The following is a 25,535-nucleotide window of genomic DNA, read 5'->3' as shown; positions in this document are numbered from 1 at the left end:
GGCTCCAGGGGAGAGAGAAGCACGGTGCTATGCAACAAAACCCTGGAGGAGTAGTTTTCAGCATGAATGTCAACAGTGGGTCACTGGTTCAAAGAATCAGATGGGATAGATTGGGTCAAAGGTTTCACCCTCCTCTTAGATACCTCACTATTAGCTAGGAAAAAGGAGTAGGTGGGCATGGGTAACAATGAGGATGAAAACCAAAGCTCAGAAGGGACCCTCTTCTCTTCCCCTTCATAAAGTTGTCTGTCCTCCCGTCATGTCCTCACCCATTGCCTCCTCACCCCCCGCCTACTCCATTCAAAGCACCATTTGCTAATTTCATGAACAATTCTCATGTTGTTACATCAGTCTTCATTGCACTACGGACACCCTCACTTCTCCATGAGATAATGCTCCTTTGAACACATTAGGCAGTATTGCCTAGTAATTCCCCATTACTGAAGCCCCTCGAGGCTGGGTCAGAGGCGCTTGATGCCCTCCATGCTTCCTCCACATATAATCTTATCACGCCAATGGTTTCAACTGCCATTCTGTGCCCCAAGATTCACTCTTTTCTATTTGGGCCCCGATCCCTCCCCTTCGGGTTTCAAAGTAGTCCGTATAACTGCTTACTGGACATTTCATCTGAATGTTTCACAGGCATCTGGGCGTGTCCCCAGATTCAATTTACAAGCTTTCCCTGGTACTGCCAACATCATGCCTATCCCTGAGCTTCCTGCCAAATCTGGTTCCCTTTCAGTGTTACCCGTTGGGAGTAAATGTCCAGTCCTTCCACCGGCCTATCCATTCCCTGCCTGTGCACCACTCCTCCCTCTGTCCATCCTCCTGTGAGTCAGAAACATAGAAGCATCGCTGACTCCTCTGTCCTCCTTGCCCTACATCCAATCCACTTGATCATTACTTCTCTTGAATCTACCTACTGCTCTTCTTTCCCCTCCACATTATCCTTGCTTTTCACTTGGGCAACTGAAAGAATCTCTTAGTGTCCCCTTCCAATTCATTTTTCATTTTGCAATTCATTTTTCATTTTGCAGTCAGATTAAATTTTCCAAATGCTTATCTGATGAACAACCCCCTCCCATCTCCTCAAAAACCCTTTGATGAAGTTTCCCCTTGTCTTCCTAATGAACATTGACATCCTTAATCTTCCCTAGAAGGCCCTGGAGGTCTGGCTTCCACTTATGTGGAATCCCCACCCCCCTCCCAACCCCGCTGCTGGCCTACCTGCCCTCGCCCTTCCCAGCTCTGGCTACCTGGCCTTGCTGTAGTTCCTCAGACCCAAGGGCTTCTCTCATGTGAAGGGTGTGTTCATATGATGCACCCCCTGTCCACAACACCCGTTTGCTCTACCCATTTGCACCCCCTGTCCACAACATCCCTTTACTCAGCGGTCTTCCATTCCACATCATTTCATTCTTTTGTAGAATCATTTAAGTCTCTCCTCCCTTGCCCCTTCCCTGGAAAACATCAGGGGCTGTGTCCACTTCAGGCCACCACAGTTCCTCCAGTTCTTTACATTTTCACTCCCCTTGTTCACCCTCCCCCTGCTCCAGCGACACTGGCCTCCTCACTGCCCCGGGCACCACGCTGGGGCAGGCCTGCCCCCTGAGAGCCTCTGCCTGTACCTGGCTCCCTTCCTCACCTGGGACAGCCCTTGGCTTGCATCTGATCCTCTCGGGGAGGCCTTTCTTGACCACAGTTTAGAAACTGCCACCTCTGCCCCATGCGTCTCCTTTCCCTGCTCCATTTCCCCTGGTACACACCTCACTTTCTAATAAGACATATTATACAGTTCACTTGGTGACTTTTTCTGTTGCCCCCGAAGAATGTCAAGTGCTATACAGGCAAAGAATTTTATTCTGTTCCCTGCTCTGTCTCTGACACCTAGCATAGTGCCTGGCATTATTATATATTATATATTATCTGTTGAAAGAATTCCTCTAGCTTGGCACAGAGCCTGGCACACGGCAGACCAATATGTCTTCCTTGAATGGACCATAGAAAGGGGGGGGTGGGAGCCTGGGAAGGGCCTGCAGATTTCTAGCTCCTTATCGTCAACTGCCAGCCCCCAGAAAAGAGGACCCTAGGCTTCAAGGGGTTCCAGTTAGCCAGGAGATTTGGTGTGTATCTTAAGCTCAAAGTTAATTATAATTACGAAACATCGAGAAAAGCAGGAGGGCTATTTTTGTGGTGTGGTGAAGGGGGGGTGTTTGTTTTTATTTGCAAAGGACTAGCTCAGCAGATTTATACTGTAAATAAGGGAAAAGTTTAACTTACTTAAGAGCAAAAGCCAATAAACAGTTTTTAAGCACCATTAAAACCATTTTATATGCAAACGATATTGCAAAACAATGAATGTGATCATTACCAACACTTCCTATGTTCTCTGAAAAAGCACTAAGGAGGATTTCTAAGATACGGTGACTGAACCCCCCAGTTCCCCCTCCATGCTGGTGGTCATTCCTGAGGCCTAAGTGCTATGAAGTAGGCTTCGCAGGCACAATAACCAACTCTTCAACAATCACATCCTTTTTTAGGGTGGAGGGAGATAGTTATACGCTTCCCCATGCCTATAAACTGATGTGGGTGCATACATAAGTGGGATTTGGATAAGCATTTTTATTCTTTTTATCTCAAATCCGTCCACCACTCTAATAATACTGAAGATTTATTTTCACTGCTGGAAGTAAAGACACATAGAGAGTCTCAAATGAAGCAGCTCCCGAATGAAATGATTCGTCAGAAAAATCTGGGGCACTCACACCGACTTGGGGCCACTCCTTAGGACTGCGAGCCTGACTGAGGCTGGGTGAGGGCCGGCCCAGGGTGGTTCTGGGATTCAAGGCAACAGCTGTGGTATTTTTGCAACCCATGGGTAGTATCAAACTTACCCTACTAGCTGGGGTAGATGCCGGTGGTGTCTAAGGATTTGGATATCCTACTTAAAAAGCGTTAATAATTGTCTGGAGGAGGCCTAAGTGATATGCCAGCATAGAGCCTTGTACAGAATTACATAAACAATCACAGACAGTTCTAGAGGGATTTCCGAAAACAACAGAAAACTAGATGAAAAGATTATAATTTGCCACAGTGTGGAGGAAACTTGAAGGCATCGTGCTAAATGAAATAAGCCAGACACAGGAAGAAAAAAACCTGAATGATTTCACTTATATGGGGAGTCTAAAACAGTGGGACCTAGAGAAGCAGAGTCAAAGGGTGATTCCAGGAGTGGGTGGGGGACCTGGGGAGATGTTGTCCAAAGGATACAAAGTTGCCGTTCTGTGGGATAAATCAGTCTAGAGAGCTCATGCACAGTATGATGACTATAGTTAATGATCCTATATTAAATACTAGAACTATTCCAAGAGTGTAGATTTCAGTGATTATTTCATATGTATCTAGTACATGAAATCATCCTGTGAGCGCAGCAGAATGAGCAGACTTGTCCACCCACTACATGATATCCCTGAAACCAAGGTAACATTGTATGTCAGCTAGACTTCAATACAAAGTAGAACAGAATAATTCTGATACATAAAAAAAATACATGGAAAAAAAAACAAAAGATAACACGTGTGCACAGAGACTGGGTTCCAGAAGCCACAGCAACTGAGAAGGAAGAATGGGAGCCTGGATGCTGGTGCAGCCCGGGCACAGAAGTGTCTTTTCAATGTGGTCTTTAGAAAAGCACAAGAACGAACAATGCAACCAGACGAAGAAACACTGACCGACAGGGAGGCAGCAGGATGGAAGGCAGGTGAGAGGTATGAAATCAGCCTGGGTACAGCCAGGCAAACCACCCAGAAATGGAGCCCAGAGATCCTGTCCGTCAGGGTCTGTCTCCTGTGCAGAGTCGTGCTAACAACTAGGGAGCAAAATGGTGCCTGCTACTGCCTACCCGCTCATCATTTGGAACTTGAGGCTGTTGATTTTTAAAAAAAATTTAAATGACCTACGGAATCCGCTAAGCTGAAGAGTAAGGAGCAACACAGGAGAAATGAGAAGAGAAGATGTGATTTTTTTCCAGCTAACAACAATCAACGTTCTTATGTGGCATTTAGGTTTGTTTCCATAATAGGTGAAACTCAGGAAACTGACACTGAGAAGGTTCGTGACTTAGCCAAGGTCATTTGGTTAGTGTACAGTGGGGCCAAGACCCCAACTGCGTCTTCTAGCTCCAAATCCTGTGTTCTTCTCTTTTGCCTAAAAGGCCTTTTCTCATCAGTCCACCCCTCCCCCGTGTACCCTTCTCCTATCAGTTCATGCATGTCTTGGTCTGCTCTGGCCCCTAGATTGTGAGGTCATGGAACACTCGGGGCCTATACAGGGGGGTTTAAAACCGTTTTTCCTAAGTGAAGGTTCCTGAGGAACTAGAGCTGATGGTGATGGTGGTAGAAGTGAGCCGTGGGTGGCAGAAATGAACAGTTGTCCCAGCAGGATCTGTTTGTCACTAAACCCGGCCCCAGCACTCTATGTTTTGAACTGAGACTGGCCAGCCGGCGAAGCCTAAAGGATTTATTATCTGGCCTTTTTCAGAAAGATCTGCCAAGCCCTGCCCTAGATGGTAATGGCTGGGAGGTGCTCAACTATGTTTAATCATCCTTCGGTAACAGTGCCTAGCATGGTGTCTGGCAAATAGTACGTGGTCAGGAAGTACTTGCTGAATGAAGGGATCAATTATTTGGTCTATTTGAGCACACACTCTCAGTTCAGCCGAGAGGAGAAACCAGGTAGAGGAATGACATTCAATGTTTCTATGGAAAACAGAGGCACACCCAATATCTAGTAGGTCAAGGTAGAGACAAGGTGGGTGGGGCTTCTTGAGGCTGAACAGAACTTTGTAGGAGAGAATCCCCCTTGAATGCCCTGGAGAGCCTGCACACTTTTCACAGAAAGACAGCAATCAGTGTAGGCCATTCTCATGTTCCAGGAGGGGCCATACCTCTACCTGGGTGTATAAAAATAAACTTTCCCAAATAATTAAACTAGAAAAGATATGTTTTACATCACAAAAGGACGACTACCTCCTCGTGTGAACTCAGGCGGGTCATTTTGTCTCTCCATGCCTCAACTTGAAGATGACAACAGCACTTAATAGAATTAAAATATTTGATATTTGCATAGAATTTTTGGCTTTTCAGTGTCTTCACAAAAAAAGACAGTACGAATTTGTATTTCGATCATGTTGGGAGGTGGTTTGGACCACGCTGATCTCTTGTTCGGTTTCCCATCCCACCCTACATTCCAACGTGCTGGCCAGTGCCCTCCAGCCAGCGGTCTCCTGGGCCAGACCAGGAAGGATGCAGGTGGTCTTGTTGTCTACTGCCCTTCCACACCCAGATCATTATTAAATGTCCTCTGACATCTTGTTCGCCTGTTCTGAGCTAGGAGAGAATTAATGATAATAGGTTAACAACTAATCCCTACAGGAGACCCTGCCCCCATTATCCTTCTCAGACAACAGATGACAAAATTCAGGAACAAAGAGCTTCTGCAGGAGACCCTGAGCAGTGGCAGCTCGGGAATTTCTCTACAGGGGTCCGTAGGGGTCAGAGGAAGGGGGATAGGGCCAAAGTCTCTACCAGCTGCTTCTTGTCACCTACACCTGCCCCTGCAGACCACAATGTTAAGGGAAAAAAGTTCAGGCACTGCAGCAAGCCGGCAGGGACCAACAGTCCAACCGTGCATGGCACAGCAGTTATGAAAGCAGTTCGTGGGTTGGAATCCTGCCTCCACCTTTATGGACCCTGTAACGTTTCTCTATGTCTTACCTGCCTCCCCTGTGCAACAGAAACAACCAGGTAACCTATTTCATGGGAGAGAGTGAGTTAACATGTGTCAAGTGCTTACAGTAGCATCTAGCATAGAGAAAGTGCTCAACAAATGCTAGCTTTTATTATTTTTTTCATTCATCTTTCAGAAATATTCCTCAAGTGCCCACCAAGCACAGGTAATGAACGTGGCTTCAGGAAGGAGCAGATTGAGAGTTCTACTGAGCAAAGGCTGCCGCAGCTCTGAGCACACTGATAATTGCCTTCATTGACACTAGCTTCTGTGCGTGCCCAAGGAGGCCCACATCTGGGATGGTAGGGGGACTATAGGACAAAGGCTCCCCAACAGCCCCTTCCACCTGGTATGGAGGGAGGCCCAGGGCATGCTGGGAGCTCCCCAGTTTACCTTGCGGACCCACTTGGAGCTTGCTGCAGTGCTGAGTGAACTCCTAGAGAGAGCCCTGGAAGCCACGATGAGAAATCTGGATCCTTCCAACAGTGCAAAGCTTTAGCGGCTCCCAGAGACCATGAAGGAACTTGGAGAGATCTCTATTGGTTAACCAATTCCTCCCAGGACCATCCTCCAGTGAGAAATCAGGTTCTCCTTCCCTGAGCCCCATGGTCCTGCACACACAACTCTGGCCCGGGGCTGTGTCACCTCATGGGACTGGCATCACAGTGCTCTGTTACCTGCCCACCCTGCCTTGTCCTGCTGGTGGGGCACATGTGTCCCTGTCACCTTGGGATCCTCACTGTGGGCCCTGTGTCTGGTGTTCCACGGTGTTGACGGAATCCACTGAGGGGCAATGAAGCCTTAGATCTTAGGGAAGCATGTTTTGACTAACAAGGACCCTGACATGACCACTTGAACCGCTAAGTCAATGAATGGACAAAACACGAAGCTAGTACTTGTCACCTGCAACACCATGTTTGGGACTTAGGAGCTGCCAGAGGGAGAACAGCGCAAGCCCATGAGCAGTCAGGATGGTTTGCTCCCATGACGTGCAAACCCCATTCCCTCCTTGTTGACAATCAAACACACTGTCCTTCTGCACCATCCAACAGTGGCAGCCACTCGTCTCATGTACTATTTAAGTTCAAAGTAATTAAAGTGAAATACATTTTAAATCTCAGCTTCTCAGTGGCACCAGCCACATTTCAAGTGCTCGCGGGGTGTGTGTGGCTATTGTTTCAGATGACATAGGAATGGAACACCTCTACAATCACAGAAACTTCGATACAGCGGTCTCTCCTGTCCTTCCAAGAAATGTTAACTCAGACAAATAAAATTTCACTGCACTTTCACAGTCCGTACTACCCAAAAGTTTCCCATTTGCTCTCTCAATCGCAGTAAGACAAGAGGAACTCCAAGCTCTCCCAGTCTATTCCCACATTGTTTGTTTGCTCATTTGTTTGTTGAACTGAATTTATGTATCCTCAGAAATAGTATTAATTCTGTTGGTACCTATCAGAACCATGGGGCAGTCCCGTGTGACTTGGAGCAGTTTAACGCAGGGGATGGATGGCTCCGGCCCCGGGAGAAGGAGGGTCATCAATCACTAGGCATCTCAGCATCGTTATGGAACATTAATGAGGTTGGGCTCGATTTAAAAACCGTCTGAGGCATTATGGATTGGTAACATTCAGCTTCACAGGAACTGGGAATTTCTGAGATATAATCCTCCCTCTTTTGCTAATGAGCGTTGTGATACGGGGACTATCATTTAACTTCTGAGTTTCAGTTTCCTGTCCTTAAAATGGGGCTATTATTGACCTACGTAACCCAAGTGTCTGGAGGATTAATGAGTTAATGCTTGCTGAGAACTCTGAGCCCCTCGCATTAAGGCGTGTTGCACATCATTATTTCCATTCATTCCCATGTAGCAGCTGGGAAACATTAGGACTATTATGTTTACTCCTAAAACGCATTTTCTTTCTCAGCATTTTAGCATTACCTATGTTACCCAAACCTTAAATATGAAAGTAAAACTAGCCCCACAGCAAGACACATTGATGTAGTGGGGGTACTTAGGTAGTTTTCCCTTTCTTTAATACGAGCATAACACCAGCTTTTCCAGAAGGATGAAGGCGGTAATTGCACTGTAAATTCTCGCTGCGTGAGGCTGGTGGTCAATCTTAGCAGATGCAGAAAAGAAAGTTATACCACAGCACAATTACACTGTCAACACTTACATGCGATGATATTCCCATATCTGTTCTTCATTCTGTTTTCATCTTTCTTCGCGGAGTCCCATGGTGCAGACTGCCCTTCAAAGAAGCTCTGGAAGAAAGAGAAAAGTGACACAAAGAATTACAATTTGGTGCAGTAAACACAGGATCTTAAGGATGGAGGGTGTTTTTAAGAAATGTACGGCAAGGGTCAAGAAGGGAAAAGGATGTTCACAGGAATGAGAGGGTCGATTAAATACCTTGTTTTTCTTCACTTAATAAGTTATACACACAGATGGGGGCTGGAGAGTGAACCTGTAATTTATCGTATAGTCCATTAAAATGGTGGTGCTCACCCTATCCGACTTTAATTTAATACAGAAAAAAATTAACATTCCTCTCGATTTCTTAATTATATTGCCATTTTTCAATACTCTCAAGAGATATAAAGATATCATTTTTTCTACCTAATTGCTAACTGAAAGAAGGTGATTTTTTGGTTGAAACTGTGAAGGTAGGGAAGCTATGACTTCATGCCTTCAAGGCTAAAATCCTGTAATAAATTCTGCCAGGGGTTTCTCTTCATTTTTAATGGAGCTTATATGTCCATTTATTTAAGGATTTGACATTATTATGCCCAGGATCTTTAATCTTCATGTTATTAGTCAGATATATGTTTTTTCTGTTCAAGTTATAATGAAAATGTCCTTTGGTATCAGTTGACAGGTGAAAAAAAAAGCTGGGACTTTTATTTCCACTTTAGTTCACATTCCCTTTTATCCTTGTGTAGCCAAGTATATAAAAGGTGAGGGGAAGAAGGATGGAAGCAAGAAACAGTCAAACTGACTTCTTGTCTTTGCCACGGCTACTCTTATACTTCTTGGTACCAACTGGGAGAGAAGGTGAGAGGAGGAGAAATAGAAAACAAAGGCGGAGCTGATGAAGAGGGCACCGTTCTGAGCTACTTTAGGGCCAGAGGACATGGTGTCAGGAACTCACACCCTCAAACATGCCCAGGATGGCTTTTCAAGTTCTTTCCAACTAAAGCCCCTAATTCCTGTCTCTCTTATATTGTTTGGCCATCTTGGTCATTTCCAACCATTACCAATATTCAGTGATTAGTCTGTGGTTCAACAGAACCTATTTATTATCTCTTTCTATGGCTCCAGCTGTGGCTCATTAGTTAAGCGGCATGACTACTGCTGCAGTGGGTAGGACACACCTGCTCTCAGACCCCACGAGAGAGCCTCACAACTGGCCTACTGCACAGGATCTGACCATGCCATGCACGGTGCTCAGCTTATTCTAGTGTCTCTGTCACCAGCCTGGAAACTCCCTGAGACTTTACAGGGACTGCGTGGTTGTTACTGTTGTCTGGGTAGAGCCTATGCCTCATGGTAGGAATCCAATAATTCTTTATTAAGTGATTGAGCGATTGCAGTGTTTGGTGGTGGTCTCAAGATAGAGTTTTACTTGTACAGCTTAAGTGTGTGAGGGGCTCAAATACCTGGAAAATCTGCCTATGTACAGTTTGTGAGGTCCACACCTTTTCCATGACCTGATGCGTATTGGTCCTGCTGTGATCATATGGCTGAGCGCCCATCACAGAATGGCTGGAAGAGAGCCCTGTCCCAGGTCTGCACCACTGGGACCAGTCCCTCCATGCAACAAAGCAGGAAGAGGCCCCCCTCCCCGTTTCATGACAGGCAACAGAGAAAAAAATAACACTGTGAACATAAGTGTTACAGTTTTAAATTGCCTGTCTTAATTTAAGGTATCTTAGTCATGGTCATCCTCAACACCTTATTACCATAATAGTTTTTACATTATATTTATCATTTTGAGAAAACATGGCAGCAGACCAGGATCAGATGTACTATATAGCTCTATGAATAGGGTCACACCCTATGTGGCTAATTGAAGGGTAAATACTGCACGATGCAGGACAGATACTAGGAAAAAAACATTTTCAGGTTATTAATAAATTAAGTCAATAGAAATACTAGCAGTAAAAAATCACTCGTTAATTCCCTCAAGAACAAGACCGTCATATGATAAAGGATTTACTCAGACATGGAACTTCTATTCTGCTATGAAGTATGCATCTAAAAATAGCTTCGGGGTCTTTTAGAGTCATACTCTTTTTCTGAATAGTGTCTCTGTTACTCTATGAATGACAATCATTTTATAGTTGAGTAATAACTATTATCTGACTGCCCTCATAGCAATTTAATTCTCCTTTGAGTGTGTTGTGATGTAATTGCCAATTTCAATTCCCTCTGCCTTTTCCACCCATCTGAAAGTTCTTGGGTTTTGTTTTTTTGTAGAAAGATGAAGAAGGGAACGGCCTCTGTGGGGGGCCTTAAAGTTTTCCAGGAGAATCCATGGCCACCAATGAACACTATCACAGGGCGTGTGTGTATGAGTGTGTGTCCGTGGGTGTGTGTGAGAGAGAGTGTCTGTTTGTGTGTGTGAGAGAGAGAGGAGTATCAACAGTGGACTGGGAGAGAGGCACTTGTCTAATAAAGATAATGATCCCAGGTCACCTGAGGCAAAGCCACACAAATCCCCTCCCTCCCCAACAAGAAGATGCTCTCCTATGAGGACCATACGCACGCCACAGCTGTTTCTTTACCATCTGGGACAACCTCAGGCCTTCCAATACTATACTCTTGTTTTAACTTGTTTGTATTTATTTATTTAAAATGTTTATTTATTCATTTTTTAAGATTCATTGATTTATTTTTAGTGAGAGAAAGAGAGAGAAAGTGGGGGCTCCAGCAGACTCTGGGCTGAGCGCAGAGGCTGACCTAGGGCTCGATCTCAGGACCCTGAGATCATGACCTGATTTGAAACCAAGAGCCAGACACTCAACCTACTGAGCTCCCCTAGCTGCCCCATGGCAGCCCTTGCTTTTATGAACAGTTATTTTAATCTCATTGTTCTCATGTAACTGGTGACCAGGAAACAGACAGAAACCAACAATGCAATGATTATGGATCCCCTTCCATTGGAGCAGGGCACATAGCTCAGGGCATGTTTTTATAAGGTGGGGCCAAGTGCTCTCCAACGCGAAGCCCTTACTACGGTCGGTGCACTTACCATGTGCTTGCAAAATGAACAAGGCCACTGTCTCAATTACAGCTCCCAAGAGTGGTCAGGTGTGGAGGGATGCCTCCCTGCTCTAAAAGCTGAGGGACACCAGGTGCAGAAGGAACACCACCAACTCATAACGTACAGGCCTGGGTCAGACCTCCATGGTTTTTTTGACTCTTAATCCACTTCTCTTTCTGTACCACCCCTCCCCTGACAAAGACTTTCAAGGGGGAAACAGTGTTACATCTACTTAAATACACATGGGCAGCAACTGCCTTCCACACCTGATCACATCTCTTTCTCTCTAAATGAAGGTTTTCAACAAGAGAATATGAGTGATGTCAAGTAAACTTCAATTAACTGTTGATTACTTTTACGAAACAGGAGATTTTCTTATCTCATAGGATAATGGGATCATGGCAGGGAAGCAGCAGCAGCAGAACAGAAATGGGAGGGCATTCTTGCTATGAGTCTTCCCAATTCCCCATCCAGGAATTATGTGAGTTACGTTTAAGCGTCAAAATGTTATTTTGTTTCTTAAAAGCAAAATAAAACACAACAAAAAGAGCTGCTCCAAGAAAAGGATGAAATGACTAGTGCCATCCATGGTTCCCTGGCTCCCTATGGACATTGTGACAGGGTCCTCCATTTTCTGGAACAGTTCTGTATGCAATTATATAGCTAATCTCCCCATGAATACATTTGCAATTATTAAGAGCCACATGTCCTTATCTTTGGCTTGGAAAATAAGTAATATACCTATGGAGAGCACAGAGAGAGGAAACAAGGGCTCTCTGGACTGACTAACTTGGCTTTTGTTTCCTTTTGTTATGGTGATAAGTGTTATTTTTTATTTTCTAACATGGACCCAGTTTTAAATGTTATAGCTTTTTGTAACCATACATTGCCTGTTTACATTTCTAGTTAGAAAATGAAACTTGATCTACAGCTGTAGAGCCATTGGGCATTCCAAGAGACTATGACATGATACAGAGGTCTTCCACACTGTGAGCCCCTGTTTTCCAGGTTTAGGAATTCTAAATAAGAATCATCATCAAGGCAGGAATACACCTCATAGAGGCTATAGAATACTGTTTCCTATCTGGCCCACAGGGAGGCCTGGCATAGACATGTGACTGACGCAGCAGACATACTTACTACCTCTATTCCCCACTCTCCCAAGAGACTGAGGCTTTTTTTTTTTTTTTTTTAAGGTTTCATTTATATATTTGACAGAGTGAGGAGAAGAGAGTGAGAATGAGCAGGGGCACAGGGAGAGGGAGAAGCAGGCCTCCCGTTGAGCCCAGAGCCTGACAGTGGGACTTGATCCCAGGACCCTGAGATCATGACCTGAGCAGAAGGCAGATGCTTAACCCATTGAGCCACCCAGGTCCTCTTAGACTAAGCCTTTTTGACCTTAGGTGAGCCTTATGACCCACCTCTCTCTCTCTCTCTTTTGGCAGACCATGAGATGGACAGTTAGTTCCTGATAAACCCACCAGTGAAACACATCTCACTAAAATTAAGTAATTTGGTTATGCAATCTTTCTATTATGTCCTATTTCACATAACTTTTGGCTTTTAAATATTTTTTCTTTTTCCACTTTTTCTGAGATATACTTGATATACAGCCCTGTATAAGTTTAAGGAATACAGCAAAATGGATTGAGTTACATACCATGTGAAATGATTACTGCTGCAAGCTTAGTTACCATCCATCAACTCATATAGGTATTTAAATACTGTTTAATAAATTAAGCAAATCAACATATATCTTATGTGACTTTCTTCTGTCTATTTTTCTTTGGGTAAGATTCTTTAGCTATCCTTTTTTTTTTTCTTTAAATTTTTAAGACAGTCAAAAGTTTTATGTGTCCATTTAAAATTACATAAATTGCCTGATGTTTTGAGAAGAATTCTACTCTGAACCAATATTTTTGGGACATGAGTTATCACCACATATTTTATGCAGTACCTAGAGAAGGGCTGTTCCTATCAGATTTTTTGAAAGTAAAGTCAATAAGGTTTTGAATTTTCCTAGTGTTGAGAAAATCGAACTCCATTCCCTTACAAACATAGTGATCTGAAGGGGCACCTGTACCCCAATGTTTATAGCAACAATGTCCTCAACAGCCAGACTATGGAAAGAGTCCAGATGTCCAATGACAGATGAATGGATAAAGAAGATGTGGTGTATATATGTATATTCAGCGGGATACTATGCAGCCATCAAAAACCCTGAAATCTTAACCATTTGCAATGACGTAGATGGAATTAGAGGTTATCATGTTAAGCGAAATAAGTCAATCAGAGGAAGACAATTATCACATGATTTCACTGATGTGTAGAATTTAAGAAATAGAAGAGAGGATCATAGGGGAATGGAGGGAAAAATAAAATGAGACGAAATCAGAAAGGGAGAAAAACCACAAGAGATTTTTAACCACAGGAAACAAACTGAGGGTTGCTGGAAGGGAGGGGAGTGGGGGGAGGGGGTAGCTGATTGATGGGCATTAAGGAGGACACTCGATGTAATGAACACGTGATGTAATGAACACTGTTGTAATGAACAGTGTTATATGCAATTGATCGATCTCTGAACTCTACCTCTGAAACTAATAATACAGCACACGTTAAAAAAAAAAAAAAAGAGCTCCATTCCTTGAAGGAACCAGAGCATTCCTAAGCACATGTCAATATCTGGCATCTGTCTGGGGAGGGCAGGGGTTCTCTGCTTACTGCCCCTTACATTTCCGTGTGTCTGAGACAAACCCTTATATTCAAGTGGAACTACAACCTCCAACTCCTTCATCTCTTATCTCGTAGTTTTTGCTTGATGGTTATGAGTAGGTTCAGTAAATTCAAATTCAGCCAAAGCACAGGAGTGCTTTCGCAAAAGAGGTCTGAGAGAGAGCCAGTGTGATGGGTAAGGGAAGAACGGCTACAATCATCCCTGTAGCAACCAGTGATTTTGTATCCTTGGGGCAGCCACATAACTACAAGCTTGGGAGACCGACGATGACAGCCCACGCTCCCAGGACACTTTTCATAAGAGGAATTTAAAATACAATATGGACATTAAGGCAATATTTAGTGTTTAGCACTGATTTTTAATATGCAGATACAATTTAACATGCCAACGATGGACTTTTTATTATGAAAACACATTTTATGTATTTTGGGGATTTAAGTTAATGGTCTCACTGCACCTTCTGTTAGAATTTTCATAAATATACTTATGCTTTGACTCCACTTAAAATGTAATTAAAGTGTTTCCTCTGACTACCTTAGCTCATATATACCGAGAAAAGGCAGCAAACCTGGGGAACCACTCAGAAAGAGTAATAAGTCTAAGAAACAATAAAAATGAAACCAGGCAAGCTCCAGTGAATACCAATGACTTCTCCACTTTAAGACGCTGGGCTCTCCATGGGCACGGAGCAGAAGGAAATTGAACATCCTGCATACAGTCATTTTTTTCTGAATGGGAAACATGTTTTTGTGATCCAATAACCTCCTCCCCCAGCCCACACACCACTATCATTTTCCACGGGATATAATTATACCTCTCAGTTGCCCACCTCGAGAGAACGTTACTCCAAAATGATGCAGTCTGTTACAAATGCCGCAGCTCCTAGATATTAAAAAAGGAGCAAAAAAAAAAAAAAATCCTATTCAACAGAAAAGCTTCCAGAAAGGAAAGGATGCAGGTCAAGACTGCACATAATGTACAGTATATTTCTAGGCAGTGCAGGGTCAAGTTTTTTTTAGAAGCTTCTGAAATGGAATTTTTCCTCCCTTTCTCCTATGAATAAAACTGGGCACATAAAATGACTGAAGCCATCACCCTGGAAGATGGGAGATGAACTTGCTGGGGCATGCAAAGTCTCTGAACTGGGTTTTCTGCACATTCTTCTTTTTCTGGTTCCTTCAGGGGCTGCATTTTATTGGGGCCATATAAACTATTTATTGCTATCGCACTAAGGCAGCTGAAGACACCTAAAATTGCCGGATGGGCCACAGGGTGGAGTGCTGATGGGAAGGTGGCCCCAAGATCTGCCCCAGTGTGGTCTTCGGTCACTGTCGTTAGCCAGTGTCCTGGGCAGAGGCAGCCAGAGGGAGCGAGTGATGCTTTAAGGGCAAAAGATGTGGGGGCGGAGCAAAGACACACAAACTGTATGATGCCTAAATCAGCTGAAATCTAAATGTGAACATTGTTCAGTATTTTTAAAGAAGGCTGCTAATCGATTTCAGTACTTCAAATGGCTGTGTTTTACTGAAACTTAGTCCACCCCCAATTTTGCTGAACTTTTCTATTTTGCAAGATGATCCAGGTATGTGATGATCTCAGCAATAGTCATATTGTATTTCTTTACCTAATATCGCTTTCTCTTTTGATAATGAAATTGAGATTTGCAGCCTGAAAATATTATATGATCTTTTCATGCCCAGAAACAGCCTCCACCCACCCCCAACATTTGGCTGAGCTTTAGAGCATGTTTTATAGTCTGTTGAATATGCCTCTGAATGAGTGACTTTTCACAGCAATGTCATATATTTCCTGTTGAAAAATATAGGCTTATGGGGTTTTTGAAGATCTCTCAGGTAAGTCTCTATTCCTATTGTACAGATAAGGGAATTGAGGATCAAAGGCATGATGTGGCTTGTCTGAGATCAGGTAGTCAGTGAGCAGAAACTAGGCCCTGGACCCCACACCACCTGGCTTTGAACTCTGTGCTGCTCCTTCTGGGCCACAAAGCTGGCTGAGAACACGTGGCTTTGTGCCCACTGTATTGCACTGTGCACACAGAATTCTGAAGTCACCTTGGCTGTGGGTCATAAGCCATCAAGCATTTCTAGTTTCCACTTTTTGTGGAGTAAGCCTATTTGATTACACACAGCTTTGTACCATCCGCACAGTGAGTTCCCGGGGATGGGAAGCTGTGTGCGCTCCGGAGGGACCTTCAATCTACTGCTTTTCTTTAAACGTGCCTAATTTCAAAGTCCCCTCTCTTTCCACCTTCAGAATCACTGCAGTCGTAAGCTCATGCTAATGATGTGACATATCCCTCAAGTGTACCGAAGCAGAAAAAACTCTGAAAAACCACTGATCAGGTGGCCAGAAAGAAAAATACTCTTCATTTGAGTGACACAGGGAAAGGGGCGAAAATGCTAACTGGGCAGCACTGACTGGTGCTGAACATACCATGGTTGGGACCAATATCCCATGGAATTACAGACACTGATGCATGGTAATGTGGTTTCAAAAGTGGGGGCTATTTTAGTGAAGAGACACATGAAAATATGCTCAATATCACTCATCATCAGGGAAATACAAATCAATACCACAATGAGATACTACCCCACACCTGTCAGAATGGCTAAAATGAACAACTCAGAAAACAGATGTTAACGAGGATGGGGAGAAAGGGGAGCTCTTTTGTACTGTTGGTGGGAATGCAAACGGGCACATCCATTCTGGAAAGCAGTATGGAGATTCCTCAAAAAGTTAAAAACAGAACTACCCTGCGACCCAGCCATTGCACTACTAGGTACTTATCCAAAGGATACAAAAGTACTGATTTGGAGGGGTACACGTACCACAATGTTTATACTAGCAATGTCCCAAAATAGCCAAATAATGGAAAGAGCCCCAATGTCCGTCGACAGATGAATGGATAAACAAGATAGGGTATGAACGAACAATGGAATATTACTGAGCCACCCAAAAGAATGAAGTCTTGCCATTTGCAACCACACGGAAGGAACTGGAGTGTGTTATGCTAAGTGAAATAAGTCAGAGAAAGACAAATACCATATGATTTCCCTCATATGTGGAATTTAACAAACAGAACAGAGGAACATAGGGGAAGGGAAAGAAAAATAGATAAATAGATAAAAATAGATAAAACTCGGTCAAAGTTTACTTCTTTGAGGTAGGCATTGCCTACCTCTTGATCATGGGGGACATCATGAAATCAATCAATTATGCAAAGATTCTGGAACTGGGACCTGGCCCTGTCCTCACTACATTACCCTGGCAAGTTCAGGGAGGCCACAGTCATTGGACAGGGTATCAAAATAGTGATGCCAGTGAGTGCCCTGCCACAGATAGCCCCAATGAGAGGACTGCCTTATTTTAAAGCAGGTGAAAGCATCTGATTCGATTGCTTTGTGGTTTCTCTAAATCACTCTGGCTTTGGGTCCTTCCTCCAGGATTGCCACCCACAGTTCAGAGAGAGCAATTTTCATTTCCTCTCTGATGCAGATCTTGCCAGGGTTTGAGATGTGAATACTTCTCCAGAACTGTAATTTCCTCTACCTCTGCACCTGCCTTGAAAGAGTGATTTGTCAGGTAACCTGGGCTAAAGGTGTCCAGATCTTCTGAGATGAACAAGAGTCCCTTCTAGGAAAAAGGAATCTTTAAAACATCTAGAGAACAAATAGATCCTTCTGTACAAATCTAGCTGCTCCTTTCTTTCTGGGACAGAAAAGCTGACTTCCACTTATCTTTGCCTGCATTATGGTAGCAGTAGGTTCCTGTCTGGGCCCTTTACTACCCACCGGCTAATCCACTTCTTCCAGAGTGACATTTTTAAAAACACACTTGGGCACGTGGCACTCTCCTATTTGAATACCCAGCCAGGACTCCCTACTGACAACATGGCGGTCATGAGGACTGAGAGGCTCCACATGTGCAACACACCTATTACACAGTAAGGGCTCGATCTGGGCACTAGTGACTGCTGCTCAGGTTCTAATTGTAAAGCTTCAGGCTTTGATGGCAATACATTCCTAACTGACTTTGCTGCCATTTTTGTTACTGTCACACTGACAATAATCCTTTCCATTTTTTCCCCCTGTAGTGGGTCTATATTTTCCCTCCGCTGATTCTATAAAGTACGTACAAATGGGGCGATTGTTGTTTTGTTCTTGCCCCTCTCTTGAAAAGTCACACATCCTTTCTAGGGTGTTTCTTGGAGAGTTGGGAGTTTAAAAATGTCCTCGCCTCAGAAATCACAGCACATTGACTCCATCAAATGTGACTGAAAAATCTAAGGATACATTTTTAGACATGACAGGCTTGGAAATGAATAAGCGTAGCAGTAAAGGAAATTTTAATGAGAGGTTTGTGGCTCTCTTTTTGACATCTATTAATTTATAAAATCTATCAGCACAATTCCCAGGCTCTTCCTTCAGTACCTAAGTCATGGCGATTAAAGATAAAAAAATTTAAAAGGGAGAATTACCTTAGAAATTTGGAAATCGAGGTTAGAAATGCCTTTTCAAATAGTTAAGTGAAGAATAATTGCATTTCAATTTACGCTGTCAAAAGTTCAACTTCTACTCTTAAAAGAGAATATTTTATTGAAAATTATAACCCATTATGAAATTAGAGTCCTAGATATTTTCCTTTATTGACCAGTGTTTTACCAAACATCATCTTATTGAAGACTGGGGACACCATCACTTTAGAGGTCCACAGACTACTCGTGAGGCAAGTCTTGGCTTCCAGCCCTAGTCTATGGGCATGAGAAGGAGATTCCAAACAAAGTCAAAACAATGAGCCTGTACCAGGCACAGAATGGTAGAAATTTCTACCAGTTGCTAACCACACCCCTCATTCCCTGCCCCAAGAGACAGAGCCACTCACAGCCTCCTTGGGGAATCTTCAGAGAGCTACGTCAACTCTCAAAACAGATCGAACATTATTGGTTACAATCATCTTACCACAGACCTCGGGTGGAACGCTTTGTTCATCGGAATGTACTTCCTACTAACTGTTGGTGACTCATTAAGATGCTCTGGGATTGGGAAGTTGCAAGTGGGCGAAGGGGAAGATGAAACAAGTATCTGGAAGGCAAGTGGTGCCGGGGGAAGGAAAGAGCCACAATGTGTATCACTGTGTACCAGCGTCACTATTTCCCTGGCCCCTTACCTCTTTCCTCTAATTTATTTAAGGATTTAAATTTAACTCTTATACATTTAAACACATTTATTTGGAAATGAACTTTCCTATCATTACAGTACACGGAAAGCCAAGACACTTGCTGCAGGTAAAGATGATAGAAGAAGTAAGCGGAGTGAAAACAAAACAAGTGGTGTTAATTTCAGCTGGGCCCCTACCTCCTGGGTGTCTTCTGAGTCTTTGTTGGGTGAGAGAGAGGCAGAAGACGCTCTAGCCCCAAATCAAAGCTCACTGATGAATCGGGGTTAAAGAACTAACTGGACAGGTAGTGAATGACTTTCACACCCTGTAGTTCAGTGGACCTCCTAGAAAGTCACCTTATACAACATGGGTTGTTTGCATCATCTCACGCTTGGGGAGGACTCTAAACTCACCATCAATCTTGGCTCACAAGACAGGGCACAGAAGAGGAGAGAACATGGGATCTTGGACCAGAAGACTTTGGTTGAAATTCCAGCTCTGACTGACTCCTTATGTGACCATGGGTTAGTTACTGAATTATAACAATTTAAATTACTTAACGGGATGGTGTTTAATATTAAAACCAATGGATTTCAGTTAAAAGAACATGTAAGGGGGCTGTACCTAAAAAGTGCCACACAACTGTCATGTTATCAGTATAATGTATATAACTCGGAGAAGTTTCACAGAAATGCACAGGGCACAGGAGCATGGATGGCTGTCTCTAACTTGACCATGAGTCCCCGGGAGCGGGGGAGGGGACAGAGCCTCTACACATCCTCCGCAATGAGCATCTACCTGCCACGTAGAAGCAGCTCCATAGGTATTAAAGAATCAGTAGGTGACAGTGACAAACTGTAAGATTCCTACATCCTAAATTTGATTTAATATTTTTGAGGCCAGGTTCTTAAAAAAAGTTTTTAAAAAATTATATGCTCATGCCTAGTTTTAAACAAATTACCATTCCGATTGGAAGAGTGACCCTGAAGAGGCACAGTTCACATGGAGGGCACTGTACTCAGAATTCTGAAAATCCCTCTAACGTTCTTTAGTAGAGTTTTTGTTGTTGTTGCTTTTAAGAATCACAATCTGCTGAAAGGACAACAATTAGTTTAAGTGAATCAAGGTCAGATGCTAAAAGGAAGCAGCCAAAAGTTGTATTTGGAATCTGCTGATGCCTTAAAAAAATGAAGAGTTGGCCCTAATTCAAGAAACCACATATTAGATTAAAACCTTGGGGGGCACAGGGTTCAATTTTTTTATTTAGGCCTACAAGGTTTGGGATTGAACTGGAAATAAGATGTTTCATGCCATTAGAAGGACTGCCTTCCAATATTTTAGAGAAGGCAAGAGAGTTGAAAGTAAATTAAAGTAAATTTGAGGGTCAGTTTTGAAATGCAAACAACAAAGACCTAAAGCCCTTGGTAGACCCCTGTTAGCAGCTCCGTCATATGACACAATGAACTTTCACACAATATTCAGACACTGATGTTTCAGCAAAGAAAATTCCTGAAAGGGGATCTGAATTTTTGCCAAGAGGAGTTATAAGGAAGAAACTTTTGCTCAAAGGATTTTGATTACATAAAAATTCTCCTAGTAGGGGCACCTGGGTGGCTCAGTGGGTTAAAGCCTCTGCCTTCGGCTTAGGTCATGGTCTCAGGGTCCTGGGATCGAGCCCCACATCGGGCTCTCTGCTCAGCAGGGAGCCTGCTTCCTCCTCTGTCTCTCTGCCTGCCTCTCTGCCTACTAGTGATCTCCCTCTCTCTGTCAAATAAATAAATAAAATCTTAAAAAAAAAATTCTCCTAGTGAAATCACAAAAAACTATCAAACTCACTAGTATTAACAAGAGCAACAGGAAATAGTAAGAAGAGACCAGATGACATTGATAATAGCACAAGATAACAAATGCAGCCTATGTGCTGTGTTCCAAATATGATTACAGGTGCTTTACCCGTAACATCTTGTACATATTATTATCCCTAATCCTATCGATGTTCTTTGAAACACTGGTGACTGCACTTATGGCCCAGGCAAGCTCCCTAAAATCCCCCAAAGGGGTTCCAGCCCTGCTGCCCCGTTCCTAGTCACCCCGGCCATGCTGAGAATGCCGAATGGCACAAGTGGCTAGTGGCCACGCTGACCTTCCGGGAGGGCCCATGCTCCCTGATTTGGCCGTCACGAAGGTAATCCCTGCTGCATGCGAGGAAGACAGAGCAGTTCTAGGGGCAGACGGGAGGATGAAGGGAAGCTTTGTGGATGTGCCAGAGCCCAAGGTTGTATAGTGAATGACAGCAAAGGCTGAGAAAGGAACAGGAGAAGCTAAGAAGCTCAGGTAAGCAGGGAGAAAGGAAAGCGACATGGACGTGGGTCCACGGTAAGGGCACAGTAACAGCTGTTGTCAGGGTCTTTCCATGTTCCGATTCTGGGGGATACAATGAGGTTCTAGCCGGGAGCCCGTGTTTGCCCTAGCGTTCTAGCACACTTAGCATACTTAGACATGAACTGCTTCCAGTTACGGACACACAGATATTAAACTGAAGTGACTCTGATGTATAAGCCAGAACGCTACTGTACGAGTCTGAAACAGGGATATTCTCTTTCCGAGGATCTGTCCTGCCCACGGTGCCCTGTGCGGTGGGGCACTACCTGGGAATGCCAGTTGTTACGCTGGGGCTAGTTTGGTGCCCACTGGGTGGGAGTAAAGCAAGTGGGATGTTTCGGGAAGAGAAGTCCCCTGTGTGCAGGAAACGGCGAACACCAACTCTGGCAACACGGTTCTCTCTCTGCTGGCTGACATTCCGTGCTGGAGAGGCCCATGCAATTTCTGCTTCTCTGCACATCTTTTCCATTGCAAACATCCGTGGTCTTAATATTTTGGGGGGGGGGAAAGGAGGGTTGTTATGACTGACTTCTGAGTCAAGCCACAGTTCAGGCAAGTAGGGAGACCTCCTTTCTCCATGCTGCAATCCTGGGCCATGCTGATTAAAACAGGCCTACTCACAGAGGCAGACACACCCCACTGCCACAGCTGTCACAAACAGCATCAAATGAAAGGCAGAGTGGCTGTTGGCTTGCCACGGCTATTAACCCACTCCTCAGGTAGGGCTTATTTTTGTCATGATATACTGTGGGCTACTCTGGCAGCTAGAATTAATTAAGAACTATATGGGGATGCCGGAGAGCCAGCAGCGAACTACAGGTTCCCACCAGTTAATTAAGGGTCAGAGAAGGGTCTTCCTGCCTTCTCCAGCTCGGCCGGCCCTGTCCGGCCTCAAGCTACGAAGTCTCGCACGTGCTGACTTTTCCATTTCATATTCCTCCTGGTGAAAGATGACCCAAGAGAGGTCATTACCGCACAGCCATCCTTACAAAACGCTCCCATTTAGATCATCCTTGACAAATGGGAACACTTTCCAGGATCTAGGATCTTTGAAAAAGGCCATTGCACAACCTTCTTAAAGAGTTGTGTTTGCAAAGGAGGCAGTTGCAAAAACCCTTTGAAAGATGAGGCAACAGTGTATGTCATCCACACAAATACATCTCTGGGCAGAGAACCAGAGAAAAAGAGCAAACACCTCCACAGATGGGAGAGCTGGGGGCTACTCAGGATAGGCAGATCTGAGCAGCAGCACCGATGGTGAGCCTTGTCCTTACGTCCTGCATCTGTCATGTTCGTGGGATGTACTCAGAGTGCCCCAGGACACCATGGGGGTACGGCCCCTTCCTTATTTTCAGCAGCTTCTTTCACATACCCAAGAACTTCAAATGAACTTACAAGCCATTACATTTCCACTGAAATGGATAATGTGATCAGGTCTTTCATTTATTTATTTTTTCATTTTGCCTCAGCCCTCACTGATGACTGCGGCAATCCCTCAGTCAGAAGTGAAGGCTGAGGTTTAATGACTTTATGTATAATTTAGTTTTCTGCAATAGGCCTCTTGGCTTTCTGTTTTGCATAAGCTGGGGGAAGCAGAGCAGTTTATCAGCTCTGCAAGGACACCAAAGATGTACATTTCAGCTCTTTTCTTCTTATCCTCCAACATCCTTCGTTAGGCCTGTGCAGTCACGTGAAATTAGCTGCTGTAAAATGTGGCAAAAGTCCAGCCCAGGAGACAGCGGGTGGGTTTGGTTTTGTGTGGCTCCCCAACTAGACATTTTTAGGAAGCTGTGGCTGCTGCTACATAAATATTATCTTTCCAAAGACTCCAGGCCCTTCTTTTTCATTAGATCCATGGGCCACTGATTTTGGTGGTTTCTCAAATTGCACAGAGGGTGTGTCCTGAGCAACTATAGAAGGTTGGCCAAAAAAAAAGATCTGAGGAAATAGTGTGTCCAGCCCAGTCAGAATGCCAAAAATGAGATGCCCTATATCGAGAGACCAGTATCCCACCTGCAGACATCTTCACGTTTTTCCATAGTTTTTTTTTTTTTTTTTCTTTTCGTATCCTACTTTTCTTCCTACTCATGCGAAGTTATAAGCACACAAGGTATACTGGCTTTTCCACTTGAACCATTGTTATCTGAATACTTTCAAAGCAATTACTATGCTATAAACAGAAAATATTTAAAAAGCTGTAGCTCTTCTAGCCACACACTTGGGATAATCACTGGCATACTTTCCAGTTCACCATGCCAAGAGAACTTTAAACACGCAAAAACACAAATGCACACAGACACACAAAGCAACAAACTTTTACAAATTTCGATCAATTAAGGCTTTGTGTTTACCCTTGAGGATTTTAATTAGACTCTGAAAGTTTGTATCATTGGAAGTTTAGCTTTTGAAATATGTTTATTTCTACATCTCGAACATTGACAAATAATTTCACTGTCTCCTTTCCACTGTTCTTTTACTTGACCACAATACTGCCCTTATTGGAATAAAGCATTACAGTGTTTTGGGTGGGACAAGGACCCATGGGTGACCAGCACCATAGGAGGAGCCAACCTCCCTCTCTTTAGCCTTTCAGGGTTAACCAGAGCAAGTCTACACTCAAGTCTGACTTTCAACACTTTCAAATAAAGGGAAAGGTATATATACGGAACAAATAAAGGCCAGTTTGCAAGATAAAAGTTCTTACATAAACACTCTATCGTCATGCAGTTAATAAACTTAATTTCCAACATTTCTGCTATTTGTTTATATTTTAGGAAACCATGACTGACCTGCCATTCGCAATTGAAAGAAGGCTGCCAAGCATTCCGGGGATCTGGTGTACACAGAACCCCTCTTCCAGCTGTCTCATTTTCTCCACCCCTTCAGGTTTAATAGGCTCAGAATATGGGGGAGATGGTGAAGGAGACTTTATTTCTTTGCTGTAGCCAGAAGGTGACATGGCCCCTAGGGTCTGCTGTCCTGGGTTCAAATTCCACACCTCCCATGAGTTCAGTGACACAGGTATGAGACGGAACTCACTAGGCCTTGGATTCCCCATGTCCATAGTGAGGAAAGTGTGGGGAGCTCTTAGTAAGGAAATGCTGGGCTCAGGGCCTGGCCCATGGCTGACACCCAAGTCATGTTAGTGACTGTTATGATAAAAATATTGATTAGTTTTGTTACCATGAAGATGCCCACCATTACCTGGTTCTAAGAATTTTTAAAGCCATGAAATTATAATGATTCGGTTATTAAACTTCAGCACCATGGGCCTGTGTTGGCATATAAGACAATCCTGTAAAGAGTTCCTTGTCCTAAGTGTTCAACCACTGTGCCTACTAGGCGCTATGCAGAGTGCTGGACACCACAGAGACACAAAGAAGAGAAGCCCTCATCCTTTGGGAGATACAGCTCAGTGGTAACATTCATGAAACAGCAAATGGGACAGAGCAGAAAACAGAGGCACAGTTATACATCCCAGACCCGCGCGTGTGGCAAAGGTTTTGAGAAAGGAGAGATCCATGAGGACTTGATGGGTGGTTGGGGGGAAGGCCTCACAGAGATGGTCCAGCTGGTCCTCAGATGGTCCTCCAGCTGGTTCTGGTCCTCACAGAACCAACCAGAATATGGATAGAGAGAGGGGAGACAGAGATGGGCTCTAAGCAGAGGCAAGCGACCAATGCCAGCTTCAAAGACAGAGCTGTGGCAGTGAGGGAAAGGGAGGAGATGATCAGACCTGAGTGAAGGATTTTTTTTTTTAAAGATTTTATTTATTTATTTGACAGACAGAGACCACAAGTAGGCAGAGAGGCAGACAGAGAGAGAGGGAGAAGCAGGCTCCCTGCTGAGCAGAGAGCCCGATGTGGGGCTCGATCCCAGGACCCTGAGATCATGACCTGAGCCGAAGGCAGAGGCTTTAACCCAGTGAGCCACCCAGGTGCCCCTGAGTGAAGGATTGTTACTACAGAACAAAAGGCTATAAGGAGAGGTGGGGCAAGGCTCACTGAGGGGAGGTCGTAACCACCCAGCGCTTCGCACACTGGAGCTAGCACGAGGGAAGGCATGCTATTTCAGTGGGTGAAATATTATTCAACACCTGGTGAAACCTGGTGGTGGTGTAATAGCCGATTCAGTTAGAGATGGTGACCGGGTGGCTCTGGCAGTGACCCAAGAATGGGAGGACC

The 25,535-nt window shown here is 44.1% G+C and overlaps 1 protein-coding gene across 1 annotated transcript in view; it reads right to left on the bottom strand.

Moving 5' to 3' along the window:
- Window positions 1-25,535, bottom strand: part of PTPRM (protein tyrosine phosphatase receptor type M) — a 777,217-nt gene that overhangs the window by 89,330 nt on the left and 662,352 nt on the right. Inside the window, 1 exon segment of the mRNA XM_080821527.1 lies at window positions 7,968-8,055. Coding sequence (XP_080677653.1) covers window positions 7,968-8,055 — 88 coding nt within the window.

Source organism: Martes martes (genome assembly GCF_963455335.1).
Source record: "Martes martes genome assembly, chromosome: 13".
Taxonomy (NCBI): domain Eukaryota; kingdom Metazoa; phylum Chordata; class Mammalia; order Carnivora; family Mustelidae; genus Martes; species Martes martes.
Note: the sequence above shows the minus strand (reverse complement) of the source record. Positions and strands in the feature narration are given on the sequence as shown.